Source organism: Xyrauchen texanus, chromosome 6, assembly GCF_025860055.1.
Source record: "Xyrauchen texanus isolate HMW12.3.18 chromosome 6, RBS_HiC_50CHRs, whole genome shotgun sequence".
Classification (NCBI taxonomy): Eukaryota; Metazoa; Chordata; class Actinopteri; order Cypriniformes; family Catostomidae; genus Xyrauchen; species Xyrauchen texanus.
This window is the reverse complement of record NC_068281.1, coordinates 28,351,726-28,365,935: the sequence shown is the minus strand read 5'-3', so window position 1 is coordinate 28,365,935 and position 14,210 is coordinate 28,351,726. Positions and strand designations below refer to the sequence as shown.

General features: G+C 44.2%; 1 protein-coding gene across 2 annotated transcripts in view; it reads right to left on the bottom strand.

Moving 5' to 3' along the window:
- The window catches only part of LOC127644947 (serine/threonine-protein kinase N2-like), a 34,883-nt gene extending 20,821 nt beyond the window's left edge, over window positions 1-14,062 (bottom strand). For both annotated transcript variants that reach the window (XR_007970758.1, XM_052128403.1), the window contains exons 1-3: window positions 13,743-14,062; window positions 8,811-9,102; window positions 5,901-6,055 (exon numbers count right to left, since the gene is read on the bottom strand). Coding sequence is in view for 1 of the 2 variants with exons in the window: in XM_052128403.1 (XP_051984363.1) it covers window positions 5,901-6,055; window positions 8,811-9,102; window positions 13,743-13,763 (468 nt within the window). In the remaining variant the exon portion in view is untranslated. The remainder of the gene's footprint in view (window positions 1-5,900; window positions 6,056-8,810; window positions 9,103-13,742) is intronic.
- Between the last annotated feature and the right edge of the window lie 148 nt (window positions 14,063-14,210).

Sequence of the window (14,210 nt, the reverse complement as noted above, 5' to 3'; positions counted from 1 at the left end):
CTCGCCCTCGCTGACGGCGGATGCGACCTCTGCGAGGAGCTTCCGATGTCGACCCTGCGGGCTCGACTCGAAGTACGCAAAACCGGAGCTGCCGCGCGCCTTCTGTTTCGCCGCGCCGGAAGAAGCGCCGCTCCCAAAGGCTGCCGGAACCAGTTTTAGAAGCGACTGTCTCGCCGGAGCCCCTCCCTCGAGCATCGCGTTCACCCTCCCCGCCCCCCCCAGGACGCGCAGTTGCCGCCGAGCGGCCGCACTGCTGCCACCTCGGAGAGCGAGGCGGAGGACAAAGGCTGCTGTTCCATCATGGCTTCGGACAGCGAGGAGTGGTCACAAGCATCCTCAACGGCCCAGGAATCCAGCAGGACCTGCGCCGGAGTCGAAGGGGAACTGATACGCCTCCTCACACAGGCCGTTGACCGCCTCGGGCTCGAGTGGTCACCGCCCCCTGAGCAGGCTCCCAACAGACTCGACGGCTGTTTTCTTCAAAGCTGTCACCGCTGGCGCCAGCGGCCGGGCCGCTCCCTTCCTGCCGGAACTCCACGCCGAGCTCTCTAAATCGTGGAACGCGCCTCTCGGCCAGGACTCGATCCCACGTCTCCACCGCTCTCGCTTCAGTGGACGGCGCCGCCGAGAAGGGCTACTCTTCCATCCCCCCGGTCGAGGATTCGGTAGCAGCACACCTTTGCCCGCCCTCCGCGAGATGGCGGTCTAAACCAGTGCTCCCGTCTAAGGCCTGCAGAACTACTTCCGCCTGTGTTGGCCGCGCCTATTCCGCCGCCGGCCAAGCCGCATCTGCTCTGCATTCCATGGCCGTCTTGCAGATCCTCCAAGCGGACCTTCTTCGGGAGTGGGATGAGAGAGGCAGGCACCCAGAGGCTGTTACAGATCTAAGGAGCGTGACAGACCTCGCCCTTCGCGCCACCAAAGCTGCAGCCCAAGCTATAGGGAAGTGCATGGCCTCGCTGACTGTAACCGAGAGACACCTGTGGCTGACGCTAGCCGACATGGGAGAAACTGAGCGCTCCACGTTCCTCAACGCGCCGCTCTCTCCGTCCGGTCTCTTCGGTTCCGCGGTAAGTGGCATTGTTGACCGTTTTTCGGAAGTCCAGAAAGCCACCCAAGCCATGAATCTCTTCCTGCCTCGCCGCGCTAGCTCCTCTGCAGGCCGCCCAAGTAACCACCCTCCTGCGCGAGCATCTTCACAGCGCCCAGCTCAACAAAGCCAGACTTCCCAGCGCCGACAGGGCGGCCGCCCCAGATCGCGCTCAGACAGCCGCCGTAGACCACCGCCCCCCCGCGGGCCTCGGCCTAAGATTGCGCTGAAACCTGAACAACCGAAGTCCTCCTAGCTTTGTTGAACAAACGACGGCTCAGTCCCGCCGCGGCCGGACCACTGTCAAAGCTTCGCCCCCTGTCAGTCCCCTTCTCTCAGGCTACTGCAGTGGTGAATTTAGCAGCCAACAAGCCGGTGACACTGCCCGCTTGCCTGCACTCAAACGCCGTTTTCACGGCGACCCAAATAAATCTTGTAAAGAGCAAACATGTCTTATGTGTAGAAAATGTGCCCACAACCCTGTGTTCGCCCCTACACACAAGCATAACACATCCCGTGCCCCTATCAGAGCACGCTCTCATAAAGCGGTTACGAACCGCTCGAGCGTCAGAGTCAATGAAGGCGCCCACAAATGCGTGCGCGCGCCCATTCTCTGGCCGCTCTGTCACACGACCAGCCCTATGTGTAGAAAACGTGCCCACAATCCAGTGTTCACTTCTGCACACAAGCACAGCATGTCTCGTGTCCCCACCAGAGCACGCTCACATAAAGCGGTTACGAACTGCTCGAGCACTAGAGTCAATAAATGCGCCCACGAATACGTGCGCGCGCCCATTCTCTGCCCGCTCTGTTACACGGCCAGCAAACATTCCTCTGTGTGTAAGTCCCGTGCCCATGACTATGCTTGCGCATCACGTAACAGATGTGACTCTTTCCCCATTCATTCCAATCGGGAAGTCACTCACAAAACAGCCTGTTCATGCTGTCTGCGAGCAATCATGCATAAACACACTAAACGCGCTCACACATTTTGTTCAGCGCTCTGTGTGCGGCAATCAGAGCGAATTGGCCATTCACCCTCTAGCGTTACGCTTCAAAGCGTGGGAAGCTATTCCAGGGATATCCAAGTGGGTGTTAAGCACAATACAACAGGGCTATTTGCTACAGTTCGATCGCCGCCCTCCTCGCTTCAGAGCGCGGCTCGAAACCACTGTGAACACGGAAGCAGCGTGCATGCTTCGTTCAGAAATAGCAAGCCTTCTGTGCAAAAGGGCCATAGAGAAAGTGCCACCCTCTCTGAGCGAGTCGGGGCTTTACAGCCGTTATTTTCTTGTTCCCAAGAAAGACGGCGGCCTCAGACCCATATTAGATCTCAGGGTTTTGAACAAGGTGCTTGCAAAAAGACCGTTCAAAATGCTTACAATCAGGAAACTCCTCGCGCATGTGCGCCAGGGGGACTGGTTTATTTCTCTCGATCTGAAAGATGCATACTTTCAGATTCAGATAAATCCCCGTCACAGGCCATTCTTGAGATTCGCCTTCGACGGCCAGGTTTATCAATACACCGTCCTTCCGTTCGGCCTGTCCTTAGCACCCCGTACTTTCACGAAGTGCATGGATGCGGCGCTCGCACCCCTGCGGAGTCAGGGTTTGCGAATTCTGAACTATTTGGACGACTGGCTGATTATGGCTCAGTCACATATGGAGCTTCTGTCTCACAGAGCAGTTCTCCTCAGCCATCTGAACAGTTTGGGTCTTGCAGTCAATTGGACCAAGAGCTCACTACAGCCCAGTCAGACAATTTCCTTCCTTGGGATAGAACTAGACTCCGTGGCAATGACGGCTCGCTTATCTACACAGCGCCGTGTTCAGCGACTAGCCGCATCTTTTCAGATGAACAGCCTCACGCCACTGAAGAAATTCCAGAGAGTGCTAGGTTACATGGCCGCAGCAGTACTTCAGCTGGGTTTACTGCACATGCGCCCGCTTCAGCATTGGCTAAGCACCCGCGTGTCTCGCCGGGCTTGGGCCACCTATGGTCAGTTCAGGAAAAGCTCCTTCACATAAATTGTCTGGAAATGATAGCGGTCGAGTACGCGCTCGTGCGCTTTCTCCCGGTCATTCAGGGTCACCACGTCCTGGTCCGTTCGGACAACAGATCTGTGGTATCCTACCTAAACCATCAGGGCGGTGTCAGATCCAGGAACCTTTTCCATCTGACGGAACGCATACTGAGTTGGTCCCAGTGCCACCTGCGCTCGCTGAGGGCGACGCACGTGCCAGGCCACCTGAACGACGGCCCGGACAGACTGTCCAGAGACAATATTCCCCCAGGGGAATGGTCCCTGCACGCTCAAACAGTCCAGACGTTATGGCACCTATTCGGCAGAGCAGAGATAGACCTCTTTGCGTCAGAAGAGAACTCTCACGGCCCAGGCGCCTGCTTTACGCCTCCCCCCCCCGTCTCGCTATTGCCACAGGTAATGCAGAGGATCAGGGAAACGCGTCACTCGGTGCTCCTCATAGCCCCGCGTTGGGAGAATCAGACATGGTTCCCGGAGCTTACGCAGCTGTCACTGACAGCGCCGTGGCCCATCCCAGTGAGAGCAGATCTCCTCTCTCAAGCTCGCGGCACAATCTGGCACCCCCACCCAGAGCGCTGGGCGCTGCATGCGTGGGTGATCAACGACTACCCGTCGCTCTGCCAGGAGTAATAAATACCATTATACACGCTAGAGCCCCTTCCACAAGAAGACTCTATGCGTCAAAATGGTCTGTGTTCTCAAAATGGTGCACCGACAGAGACCTGGACCCGCGGACATGTGGGGTGTCGTCGCTGCTCGTATATCTACAAGAGCTGCTGGATAAGGGCAGATCCCCATCCACGCTCAAAGTGTATGTGACAGCCGTTGCGGCGTTCGCTGAACCCCTGCACGGCCAGTCATGGGGAAAAAACGAGCTGGTCATCCGCTTCCTTAGGGGAGCTAGAAGGATGAACCCCCCGCGCCCCCCATCGGTTCCTATCTGGGATCTTTCTATAGTTCTCGAAACTATGAAAGCCCCCCCCCTTTCGAACCACTTCAATCCGTGGATTTGAAATACCTTTCACTCAAAACCGTTTTTCTGACTGCCCTGTCATCAGTCAAACGTGTGTGAGACCTTCACGCGCTGTCTGTCAGCGCTGCGTGTCTTGAGTTTGGACCAAGTGACTCCAAGGTCATTTTAAAACCTAGACACGGCTATGTTCCCAAGGTGATCGGTACTCCTTTCAGAGCACAGGTCATTTCCCTATCGGCGCTACCAGCATCCGATAGCGAACGCGACGCCAATCTCCTTTGCCCAGTCAGAGCACTGAGATTGTATACCACGCGCTCCGCCGCTTTCAGACGCTCTGAGCAGCTTTTCGTTTCGTTCGGAGGGTGCACCAAAGGTTTCGCCGCCGCGAAACAGACACTATCTAGATGGATAGTGGACGCTATTGCTGCTGCATACGCGTCAAAAGACCTGCCATGCCCGTTGGGCATTAGGGCTCACTCCACTAGAGGCATGGCATCCTCGTGGGCATGGTCCAGCGGGATTCCCATTCACGACATATGTGTGGCAGCGGGATGGACTTCCCCCTCCACATTTGTCAGATTTTACAATATGGAAGTGCCCACTCTGCAGGCAAAACTACTAGCGGTTTAATACGCTACAGCTCCCCTGGTGAGCTGCACTGATGGGACACATTCCACACAGACCGGCACCGCCGCTCTGTCGTTCCCTTCCCACTATGTGCTTATATATTACACAAACACTGACCCGCATTCTTGCCGGCCAAATCTTATTTCCCCACTCATAAGGGCTCCCCCGGATTCCCCCTTAATTCCCTGGGGCTCATACAGTGGATGCTTGGTGCGCACGGCGTTGACAATGGGTTCCCGTAGCGTAAGCTAGCTTACGCAATACGAGAAAACCTCTCGTAAGAGAACGTATCGGTTACCTAACGTAACCTCGGTTCTCTCTAGATGAGGGAACGAGTATTGCGTAGCCGGCCGTGCTCGCGCCACGAGCGACTTTTCGCTTCAGTCAATGAAAACCAGGGTTCTAGCCTACGAACTACGCTTATATGCACTCTAGTCACGCCCTTTTTGGCGGGCTTTGATGCAGTGAGCGCGCGGACGCCTCTCATTGGATGCGAGTTCGCCCAAGCTCGTCTATAGGCTGCAGCAGTTGCCGCAGAGCAACCATTGAGTTCGCTAGCTAGCCCGCTCAAGGTCTGCAGCTGCCGCACTGCGTTGACAATGGATACAAAATTAAGGATAATTTTTTGGCTTCAATATCTCAGAAAAGATTAATCTTTCCCGTAGCGTAAGCTAGCTTACGCAATACTCGTTCCCTCATCTAGAGAGAACCGAGGTTACATTAGGTAACCGATACGATCCTGGGTATTGAAACTCTCAGAAAAAACATGCCGACTTCCCATGCGATCATGTTTTTTCCGGCAGAAACCTAGGTGTGTTAAACTACTTTCTCTTAATTCCTTAAATGACGCAAGGAAAACAGGATTCACGTTTACGTGACATTTCAAAACTTTGCTTTCTGCAAAAACCCTAGAGTAAGCTGTTTTCTTAAGTACATGTAAACTGGGTCATTAATGGTGAGTTTTTAAATAAAAAAATTGTGTAGTCTGATAACTTAAACATGTTTGTTTTCTGAAAAATTTTAAATGGCCCTTTTCCCTGCACATCTGTATCACAGAGAGCCTACTCTCATGTGGTTTGTAAACATAAAAATCCTGGATTCTGCATCACCGGACAAAAAACCTCAAGCAGAAAGAATAAATAAATAAAAACAAATGGTAGATTACCTTTGTTGAGCCATTTGAATACATCTGGATCATGTTCTCGGCCCCCTGCTTCACCTTCAATTCAATGTCGTTCTGTTTTTTCAGGGCAGCTAGTCTGCTGCTGCTAGTGCATGTTCGTGCTTCACTTCTGGGGCTGTCCAGCGTGAGAGAGCACTCTGGAAAAAAGAATGGCAGAAAAGTAGGTAGTCATTAAAGCACACAATATAATCTGGGACTTTTGGTCACATACTAGTCGCCAAATCAAAACATCAAATGTGACACGCATGAGTCTTGTAGTGTGTGCTTGGCTTTAGCAGGTCTTTTCATCCAAAGAAATTCCAAGGTCAACCCTTCTGTTGCAACCTAGGGTTAGGTGTCATGCTTGAGTGCACAATGGGGATGGATAACACCTACAACCTTGATTAACGAGACAAGATCTTGAACCACTTTGCCACACCACCACCAGAAAAGATCAATAAAAAAGGATACTACCCAGGAGTGAGACTTTAGTCTAGGAGCAACAAAATATTTTATGCAGTTCTCTATGGCTACAATGTCCAGATTTTTAGCTTAACCACAAATAACAGGAAGGATGTAGCAACAGTGTAACTGACTGTTTGTTTGTTTGACCTTTGAGATTCATTAAGAGTGACATTTAGAATCTGCACTTATCCAAGATTTATCATTTCTTATGCCTAGTTTATATAATAAACAAAATAAACATATGTATGGGTTGTAAACATTAATAACAATAATCAAAATTCTTCTTAAGCCTGTATTCCCTTAATATTGGGTAAACTAATGGACTTAAAAATTCAAGAATGCAATCAGTGCACAACCACATTATAGAACAGTTACAATCCATACATTTAAGAGACAGACACAAAGGAGGAAAACAATATCATTTAAATAAAGCACCGCACTACTTTTCATGTCCAGACTAGAAAAACTCCCCCACCCCTACTATTTCACAAAGATGAATGCAACCTGTTTGACTTCTGCCTTTAACAGCCAAGAACGTCAGCTTTCAGAAATCCAACTATGTCAACAACATCAATCAATATGTACCAACACTGAAACTTAACCCTTCATTGCATGCATTATGAAAGCACCTTTAAAAATATAGTTTACTCACCAACTAATTTGAATTTTCTTTTCTATGGGTAGTTCTCCAATACAGAAATCTGCCAAATTGGCACCAAGATGTAGTGTGGCCAGGTCAATGCTTTTGATTGGTTTATTAAGTCATTTCTTCTTTATTGAGGGGTATTTATAAAGTGAGTTATACTTTGAGATTTATTTATATTTATTTGTTACCCTGAGGCAACAGGTGCAATAGAGGGAGAGAGTATTTTACATATATATAAATGTAAATTTAATATATAATATTAATATATATATTTATACAAAATCCAGTTGGAATGCTGATTACATTTAATTCAAGTGCTGATATGCTATTTTTCTTTTGTATTTTGAATGGTTGTGTAGTAAATCTTTCATTGCCTGTTTGGTGGTTCGATGCAGATGCAAGGTAGTCTGTCATTAATTATTTTATTTTACAGAGCACCTTAGTATGAGAAGCAATTGTTAATAAGGAAGAGTTGTCTTTTGTTGAGCACCTGGAGACTATGGAGTCACATCATTACATAATACAGATGCCTCTGTTGTAGTTTTTAAAAATGAGAGACTGCAGGGTATAATAGAATAATGCATCCACACAGCAGGGATTACCAATCTATTACAATGAGACTCAAAGCAGATTAAAAGGCTTTAAAATACTGGACAAATTTACAATGTACTAAAATAAACAATAATAATAAAAAAAAACTATGTTAGACACAAAAATAAATACTGAACCTTGAGCTAAGTGCCATTGATTGATTGATGCCACTGATGTGACTTAATTAAGTTGATGGTGTAATGAGGTAGTTGACACGTAACATGGACTTTGCTAATCAATATCAAGATTTTAGCTTAAAATTGTTAAAAACAAATGCTCAAGACAAAGTGAATGTCTTCTGTTCAGTGACTAATCACCATTTCATTTAAAGTTTTTCTTAATTTTTAATCAACTCTTTACCTTCACTAGTTCATTTCAAATGGCCCTTTGGTGTGATAAAGTACAAATATTAAATTAAAGGGATATTTCACTCAAAAGCGGGAATATTCTTCTAAAAAATGTATTTGTGTTCAGCGGAAGAAAGAAAGCCATACACATTTGGAATAGCATGAGTGTGAGTAAATTATGACAATTTACGTTTTTGGGTAATAAACTGCATACGTAATATTTTTAAAAGAATAAGCAAAAAGTAGTTTGAAATGTTTTGGATGGAGTACGGCATGTCATAACACAGGACAATGTAAACTTTACAATGTATTTTATGTCAGCTACTCAATGGCAGTTGCATTCAATCATTCAAACATTACAGAAACATTATATGATGTACTGTATGGCATGTCATGAATGACATAGTTGCTCAATTTCTGTTGAAATTAAATAACATTCTTCCCCTGAAGTACATGTAATGGACAATTGCCACATTAAATACAGTCACTGCAGAAGTATGAGATGAACACACAGGCAGGGCCTGTCCAAAGCAGAGTGCTTCACCCGGGTCACTACAGCCTCACCCACTTCACTGGAGTCCTGACAAGTGCTGAGCAACAGAAGAGCACTATGACATCATCAATGGGGGACTCACACTAGAGGGCTGTTTTCTGAAAGCAGATCTGCTGATTTCTGCTCAGCATAGATAGACACAGACAAAAGAGATTGACACAGAGGTGTGGCGTGTGGCAACATTCCTCTACTGTTGCGTCACTAAACAAAAGACCCCTCTCAAATTTTTCCATGCCAGGCTAAATCTGGCATGGAAATTATTCAAAATCTGTAAGGTTGAAATAATTTATTGGCAGGAGCCTTGTTCATACCTAAGAGGAGATCTTCTGGATCCTTCACCACAATATGGGCGTTGAGTTCCTGCAGCTCTTGATGCAGCTCTTCTAACTTTTTGTTGGACTTTTTGAGCATATTATCAACATATGCCAGTCTCTTTTTTTCAGTGGTGACCTTTCTAAGGTTCTCCACCCCCTCTTTGATCTTCAGCTCTTTGCGGATCTCCCTCTTTATCTGTTCCTTGATTTCGTCTAGCTTCTGTTGGACCATGGTATCAGACAGGTCAAGATTGTGTCCCAGGCCCAGCTGCTCCGAAACCATGTGAGCCTGTACAAAATAAATGTTTAAGTATACAGTAATCAAAAGAAAAACACACGAATGAAACATATTTGGCTGTCTATGACTCATATATCAATGTCCTATAACTTTATGCACAATATTAGTTGAGAAAAGTCCAAGAGTAACTCTTTATGCTATAATTGCTTTGCTTTCAAAAATGAAAGAAAAAAGAACATATCCATAGTAAGCACCTGCAGGAAATTCCCTCCTAAATCAGAAATATCGCCTGCAGTAACATGAGTCATTGTACTGCATTCATCTCCTAGTGCACTCTGCACACTAACCCCACTGTCGTGCATTAATGTATGTGCACACAAACACACACACAGGTGCACTTACACATAAACACACACAGTATCACTGACATCAGCAGGGAGAATATCTTGTCTGAGTGGGTGAGTCAAATCCTGCTTAGACCAGCTCTTCAAGAGCTCACAGACAACATGTAAGAGAACTAACACGGGTCATTTAATCTTCCTCCAGGGGGACAGTGTAGCCATAAATAAAGCTTAAAAACAAGGCAGATCTATTAAGCTAAGTCTAGGGGAGCGTGAATGTGAGGTCAATCAATAACGCTTCAGACAATTATACATTCAAAATACAGCAGCCCCAAATAGACACTTTTGGACACTTTAGCAACACTTAAAATTGTCTAAAGTTCATTGCACAGACCAAGTGGCATCTGCCAACACATGATGCTAAACCTAACTTCAAAACTAACACTTTTCTTTCCATTTTTTGTAATTTTAACCAGCTGGTCCCAAAGTATTTTTAGTGGATGTATGAGGTCAGTGACCCTCAAGTTCAGATGTGCTAACAGAGTAACAGGTGTGGTTCACATTAACTATACATGTTCCTGTTTGACATCATCCAAATACTTCCATCCTAATTTGGAGCATGACATCTTTTGATTTACTTAAAACTCAACAAATATTTTGTGAAATGTTTTGATTCAAAAGAATGCTTTCTTTAAATTAAATGCAATTGGTTTAATTCTTTTGTTATTTAATGCAGTGACAATCAAACTTTTTTAAGTGTGATTTATTGACTTAGAATTGTCTCTGCACATTAAACTGGTATAAGAGAAAATATCTGAACACAGAGTTACACACTTCAAAGTTACACACTTCAGCTTTGTGTACAATAAATATTTTGGGCTACTGTACATTTGAATTCATAAATTATCCTGCTGATTATGCTTCTACATCAGAAATAATCTAAATCACTTTAGATTTGCTCTTATCACTAAAAGCGGAAACATAGTGAATCTTCTGAAACTGTATAGCTTATGTGACCCACTTGAAATCCCACTGTCTGCTGATCAGCTAAATAAAAATCACTCATGTAAATGTTTTGACTCTGCTTGAGCGGACAACTATTACTCATGAGTCAGCTGAAGGTCATGGAAAAACAACTTCTGTCCTGTCTTACATTTTAGGTACTATCAGTGGGAAAACACCAGTAGCACCATATCTCTTCCTCGCTTGTACTGCACACTTCAGGTCACAAAATGACAATATTAAAACAGCACAATCTGCAGTAGAAAAATAATGGTTGCAGTTATAAAGGGTTTTGATCATTAAGGCTTTCTGCTCTGAATGATCAAACCAACACCGACTTCTTTATAATTTTTTCAAAAAACACTGTTTAAAACCTCTTATTCAGGATATTAAACCAAATTATTAAGCTGTAGTGCATCTTCAACTTTTTAACTGAGAAACTGAGAACTAAGAACAACTCTCCAGAATACACAGGCAAAATGACATCTGTCAACAAATGATTCAGGATTCCAAGATACTGAATTCACAAAAGCTCAGAATACAGAAATCTTGTGAGTATGTCTGTTCCTGGACATCAAACTAAGTGTAATAGATGGAGTAGAACTAATAATCAATTCAGCAAGAATTAAAGTCAATAATTAACAGTCTCACGTCCTTTACTGATGTAAGCGTTATTGACCATTTCAAGGACTGTTCATCGGTTTAAGGAAGTAACGTCTTTGCCCCTTGAACATTTCTGGTTTGATGTCAAACTCTTTCAGAACAGCAGGAGGCACTTAATTCAAAGTGACTTTAACACGATTAACGTTTTTACTATTAATACGATTGTAATAGTATGTTATTAAAATTCGAACCGTGTTGTTCGGTGGCTGGATGCTCCCTGACTGCCTGGAGCTACCAGAAATTAAAGAGTTTAGATCTCTGAGAAAAACAAACACAAATGGATTCATGAACCACTGCAGTGAAGCAAGATGGCTGGATACATGCAGTACTAACAACTGTAGCACTCATCTCTGGTAGGTGAACAACATTTTTGACAGCTAATTTTAAGCTTGATAGATAGAGTTTAGAGTTGCCTACGCATCTGAGACAGTCAATCCATGCATCTTATCACGTGGCTTGTTGAGCACGAGACCTAGCGCGTGTGGAGGCTTCACGCTATTCTCTGCGGAATCCACACACAACTCACCACACCCCACCGAGAGCGAGAAGCACATTATAGCAACCACGAGGAGGTTAACCCAGCGTGACTCTACCCACCCTAGCAACCGGGCCAATTTGGTTGCTTAGGAAGCCTGACTGAACCTTACCACTGAGGAAATACATTTCAAGCATCTACCATTTCATCTCCTCTCTCATGTAGATGGGCTCAGTATCAATAGCACCACTGTATAATTCACTTCAGGTAAACGTTTGATGTTCTTTGAGAAAATGTGTTAACTCAAGAGTCTTATTTAAAGGATCCAGACACTATTTTGCACTTATCTTGTTTATTCTGTTTTAGCTATTTTGACAATTCTGGATTAGAATTGTCAAAATTCCACTGCAAAAAGCACCGCATTCAAATAATTCTTTCACACGTTAAGAATTCTGAATTTCTGCATTTTTTAAACTACTTTTATAAATATATATTTGAATAAGCTGTAATATTCTGAGCCCACCCTTGGCTATGCCATTGGATTCAGGGCAAGACGTGCGAAGTAGCGTTTAGGGAAAAAGAGTACACTGTAAACAGCTTATGTTTATCTTTAAGAACAGCTTCAAAATGTTCAAAAGGAGCAAGACCACAATACCGAAAACAAAAACAAATCAACACAATTTCTTTGGTAGGAAAACACAATTTAAACACATTTTAAAAACATACAGAAACTGTTAAGTTACAACTGTGCATTAGCTATAGGTAAATCTGTTTTAGGTTATGTCTTAACCTAGCAAGGCACTTAACTCCAGGTTGCTCCAGGGGGATTGTCCCTGTAATAAGGGCTCTGTAAGTCGCTTTGGAAAAAAGCGTCTGCCAAATGCATAAATGTAAATGTCTTAAAACTTCATAAAAATGCAGCATGATGTCCAAGTATGCTGCCTATCTAGGCAGTCAGCTCACTTGATTGAGACGCAGCCAGTGGGTGATTCTCACAAAACCTGCCCTCAAAAAAATTATTTTTACAGGTTGTTCAGTTTACTTAATTAAAATGAACTAAAGCAACACATTTTTATACACTTTGTCATAACTTGGTTTCTTTATGTTCTATCCAATTAAATTTGTAAAATTGATGTTTACTTAATCAGTTTGCATTAGGATGAATACTTTATACATGAATACTTTTTTGTAGCTTCATTAAACTGGGCAGGGGATTTCCATTTCCCAGCATGCTTTGCAGGTGACTGGATGGGGTTAACAAATGTTGAAACTAAGTGTTTTGTGCATTTTTGAGTAAGATAACAACAGGAGGAGATGTGTTCATGTTTAATGTTGTGTTAGGCTATATTGACATTTAAAAGGAATGTTTGTTAGGCTGGAGTTTTTTGAGTTACTATTGTGATGAAGATTTGCGCCTGTTCTTAGGTTGAGGATTGCTTACCTGGCATATACTATAGGTTAATCAAATTTAATTAGTTGGACCAACTTAAGACAATTAATTACATCTTATCTAAGTCTGACTAAATTAATTTAAGTTTGTGCAACTAGAGCCAGTCAGTTCAAACCAATGCATTTTTTGTTGGAAAAAAATTTAATTTAATTGCGTGGAAAAGTTTTTCTCAATTTAATAAAATGTTCTGGTCCTATTTAACTTCAAAATTATTTAAATATATATATATATATATTTAAAATATGCTTAAGTGTGCTAAACAAAATGTCCTATCTCACTGGTTTTAAATGTTTTTATTCATTTTCTTTATGCATTATATTTTCATAAATAGTTTAAATATTTCATATTGATTTGAGATTCAATATGACATGGACATTTTCTTGACATGTTTCGTAAGAATCACCCCAGTGTGTACAACTGGGAATTTTAATCCATAACTACACCAAGTTTTCCTTTGGACAACATCGCATAAAATCAATCAGTGCATTTTTTTTTATCCAGAGACACTGCAACTTCACAGAGTAAAAACCTTTCCTCTAAACTCCTGTCATAACTGTTTATCAGGCCCAATTCCCTGTTTTCCCGTGACATAAGATTTCGGCGGAGGCAGCAGCTCTTGCCAAAAGAAGAAAAGTTGTGGTTTGAAAGAGAGAGAGAGTGAGCGGCGCATTGCGTGCATGTCGTATTTTATACCCAAAAGTTCAAACAATCGGACGCGCACTTTACATCAACATTTCATGAAATACAAAACTTTTCCTACCTGCATGAGATCAGCGGCCATTTTGGTTGTGAACTTTTTTGAATCAAACTCTGTGGGGAAGGGGAGGTGAGTCACTCCCAAAAAACAACCCTGTTGTGTTTCCGTCTCAAGCGAAAAGGGCTGTGTATGGGGTACGATCCACAGGATGACCAGTGGACGCAGGGGCTCCCATGGTTGGTTGAGCTCTTGGTTTGCTATGAATCAAGACCATGTACTCAAAGCTCATAGCGGAGATCCGCGCATCTGGGGTGAACGCACAGAACTGTGCTGCTATTATCGAAAGGGGAGGCGGGTGGTAGAACGCCCCAAGTGCAAGTTTCTGTTCCCGCACCCAGTGCAGCCACGACCACCCTGGATCATGTGATCAATAACAGTTTCACAAACACAGAGGCTTCAACACAACACGTTTCTCATTCTGCACTTATTCTGTGGAAGCAATACCGTTAATTCCATTGTGATTTGTTTTAA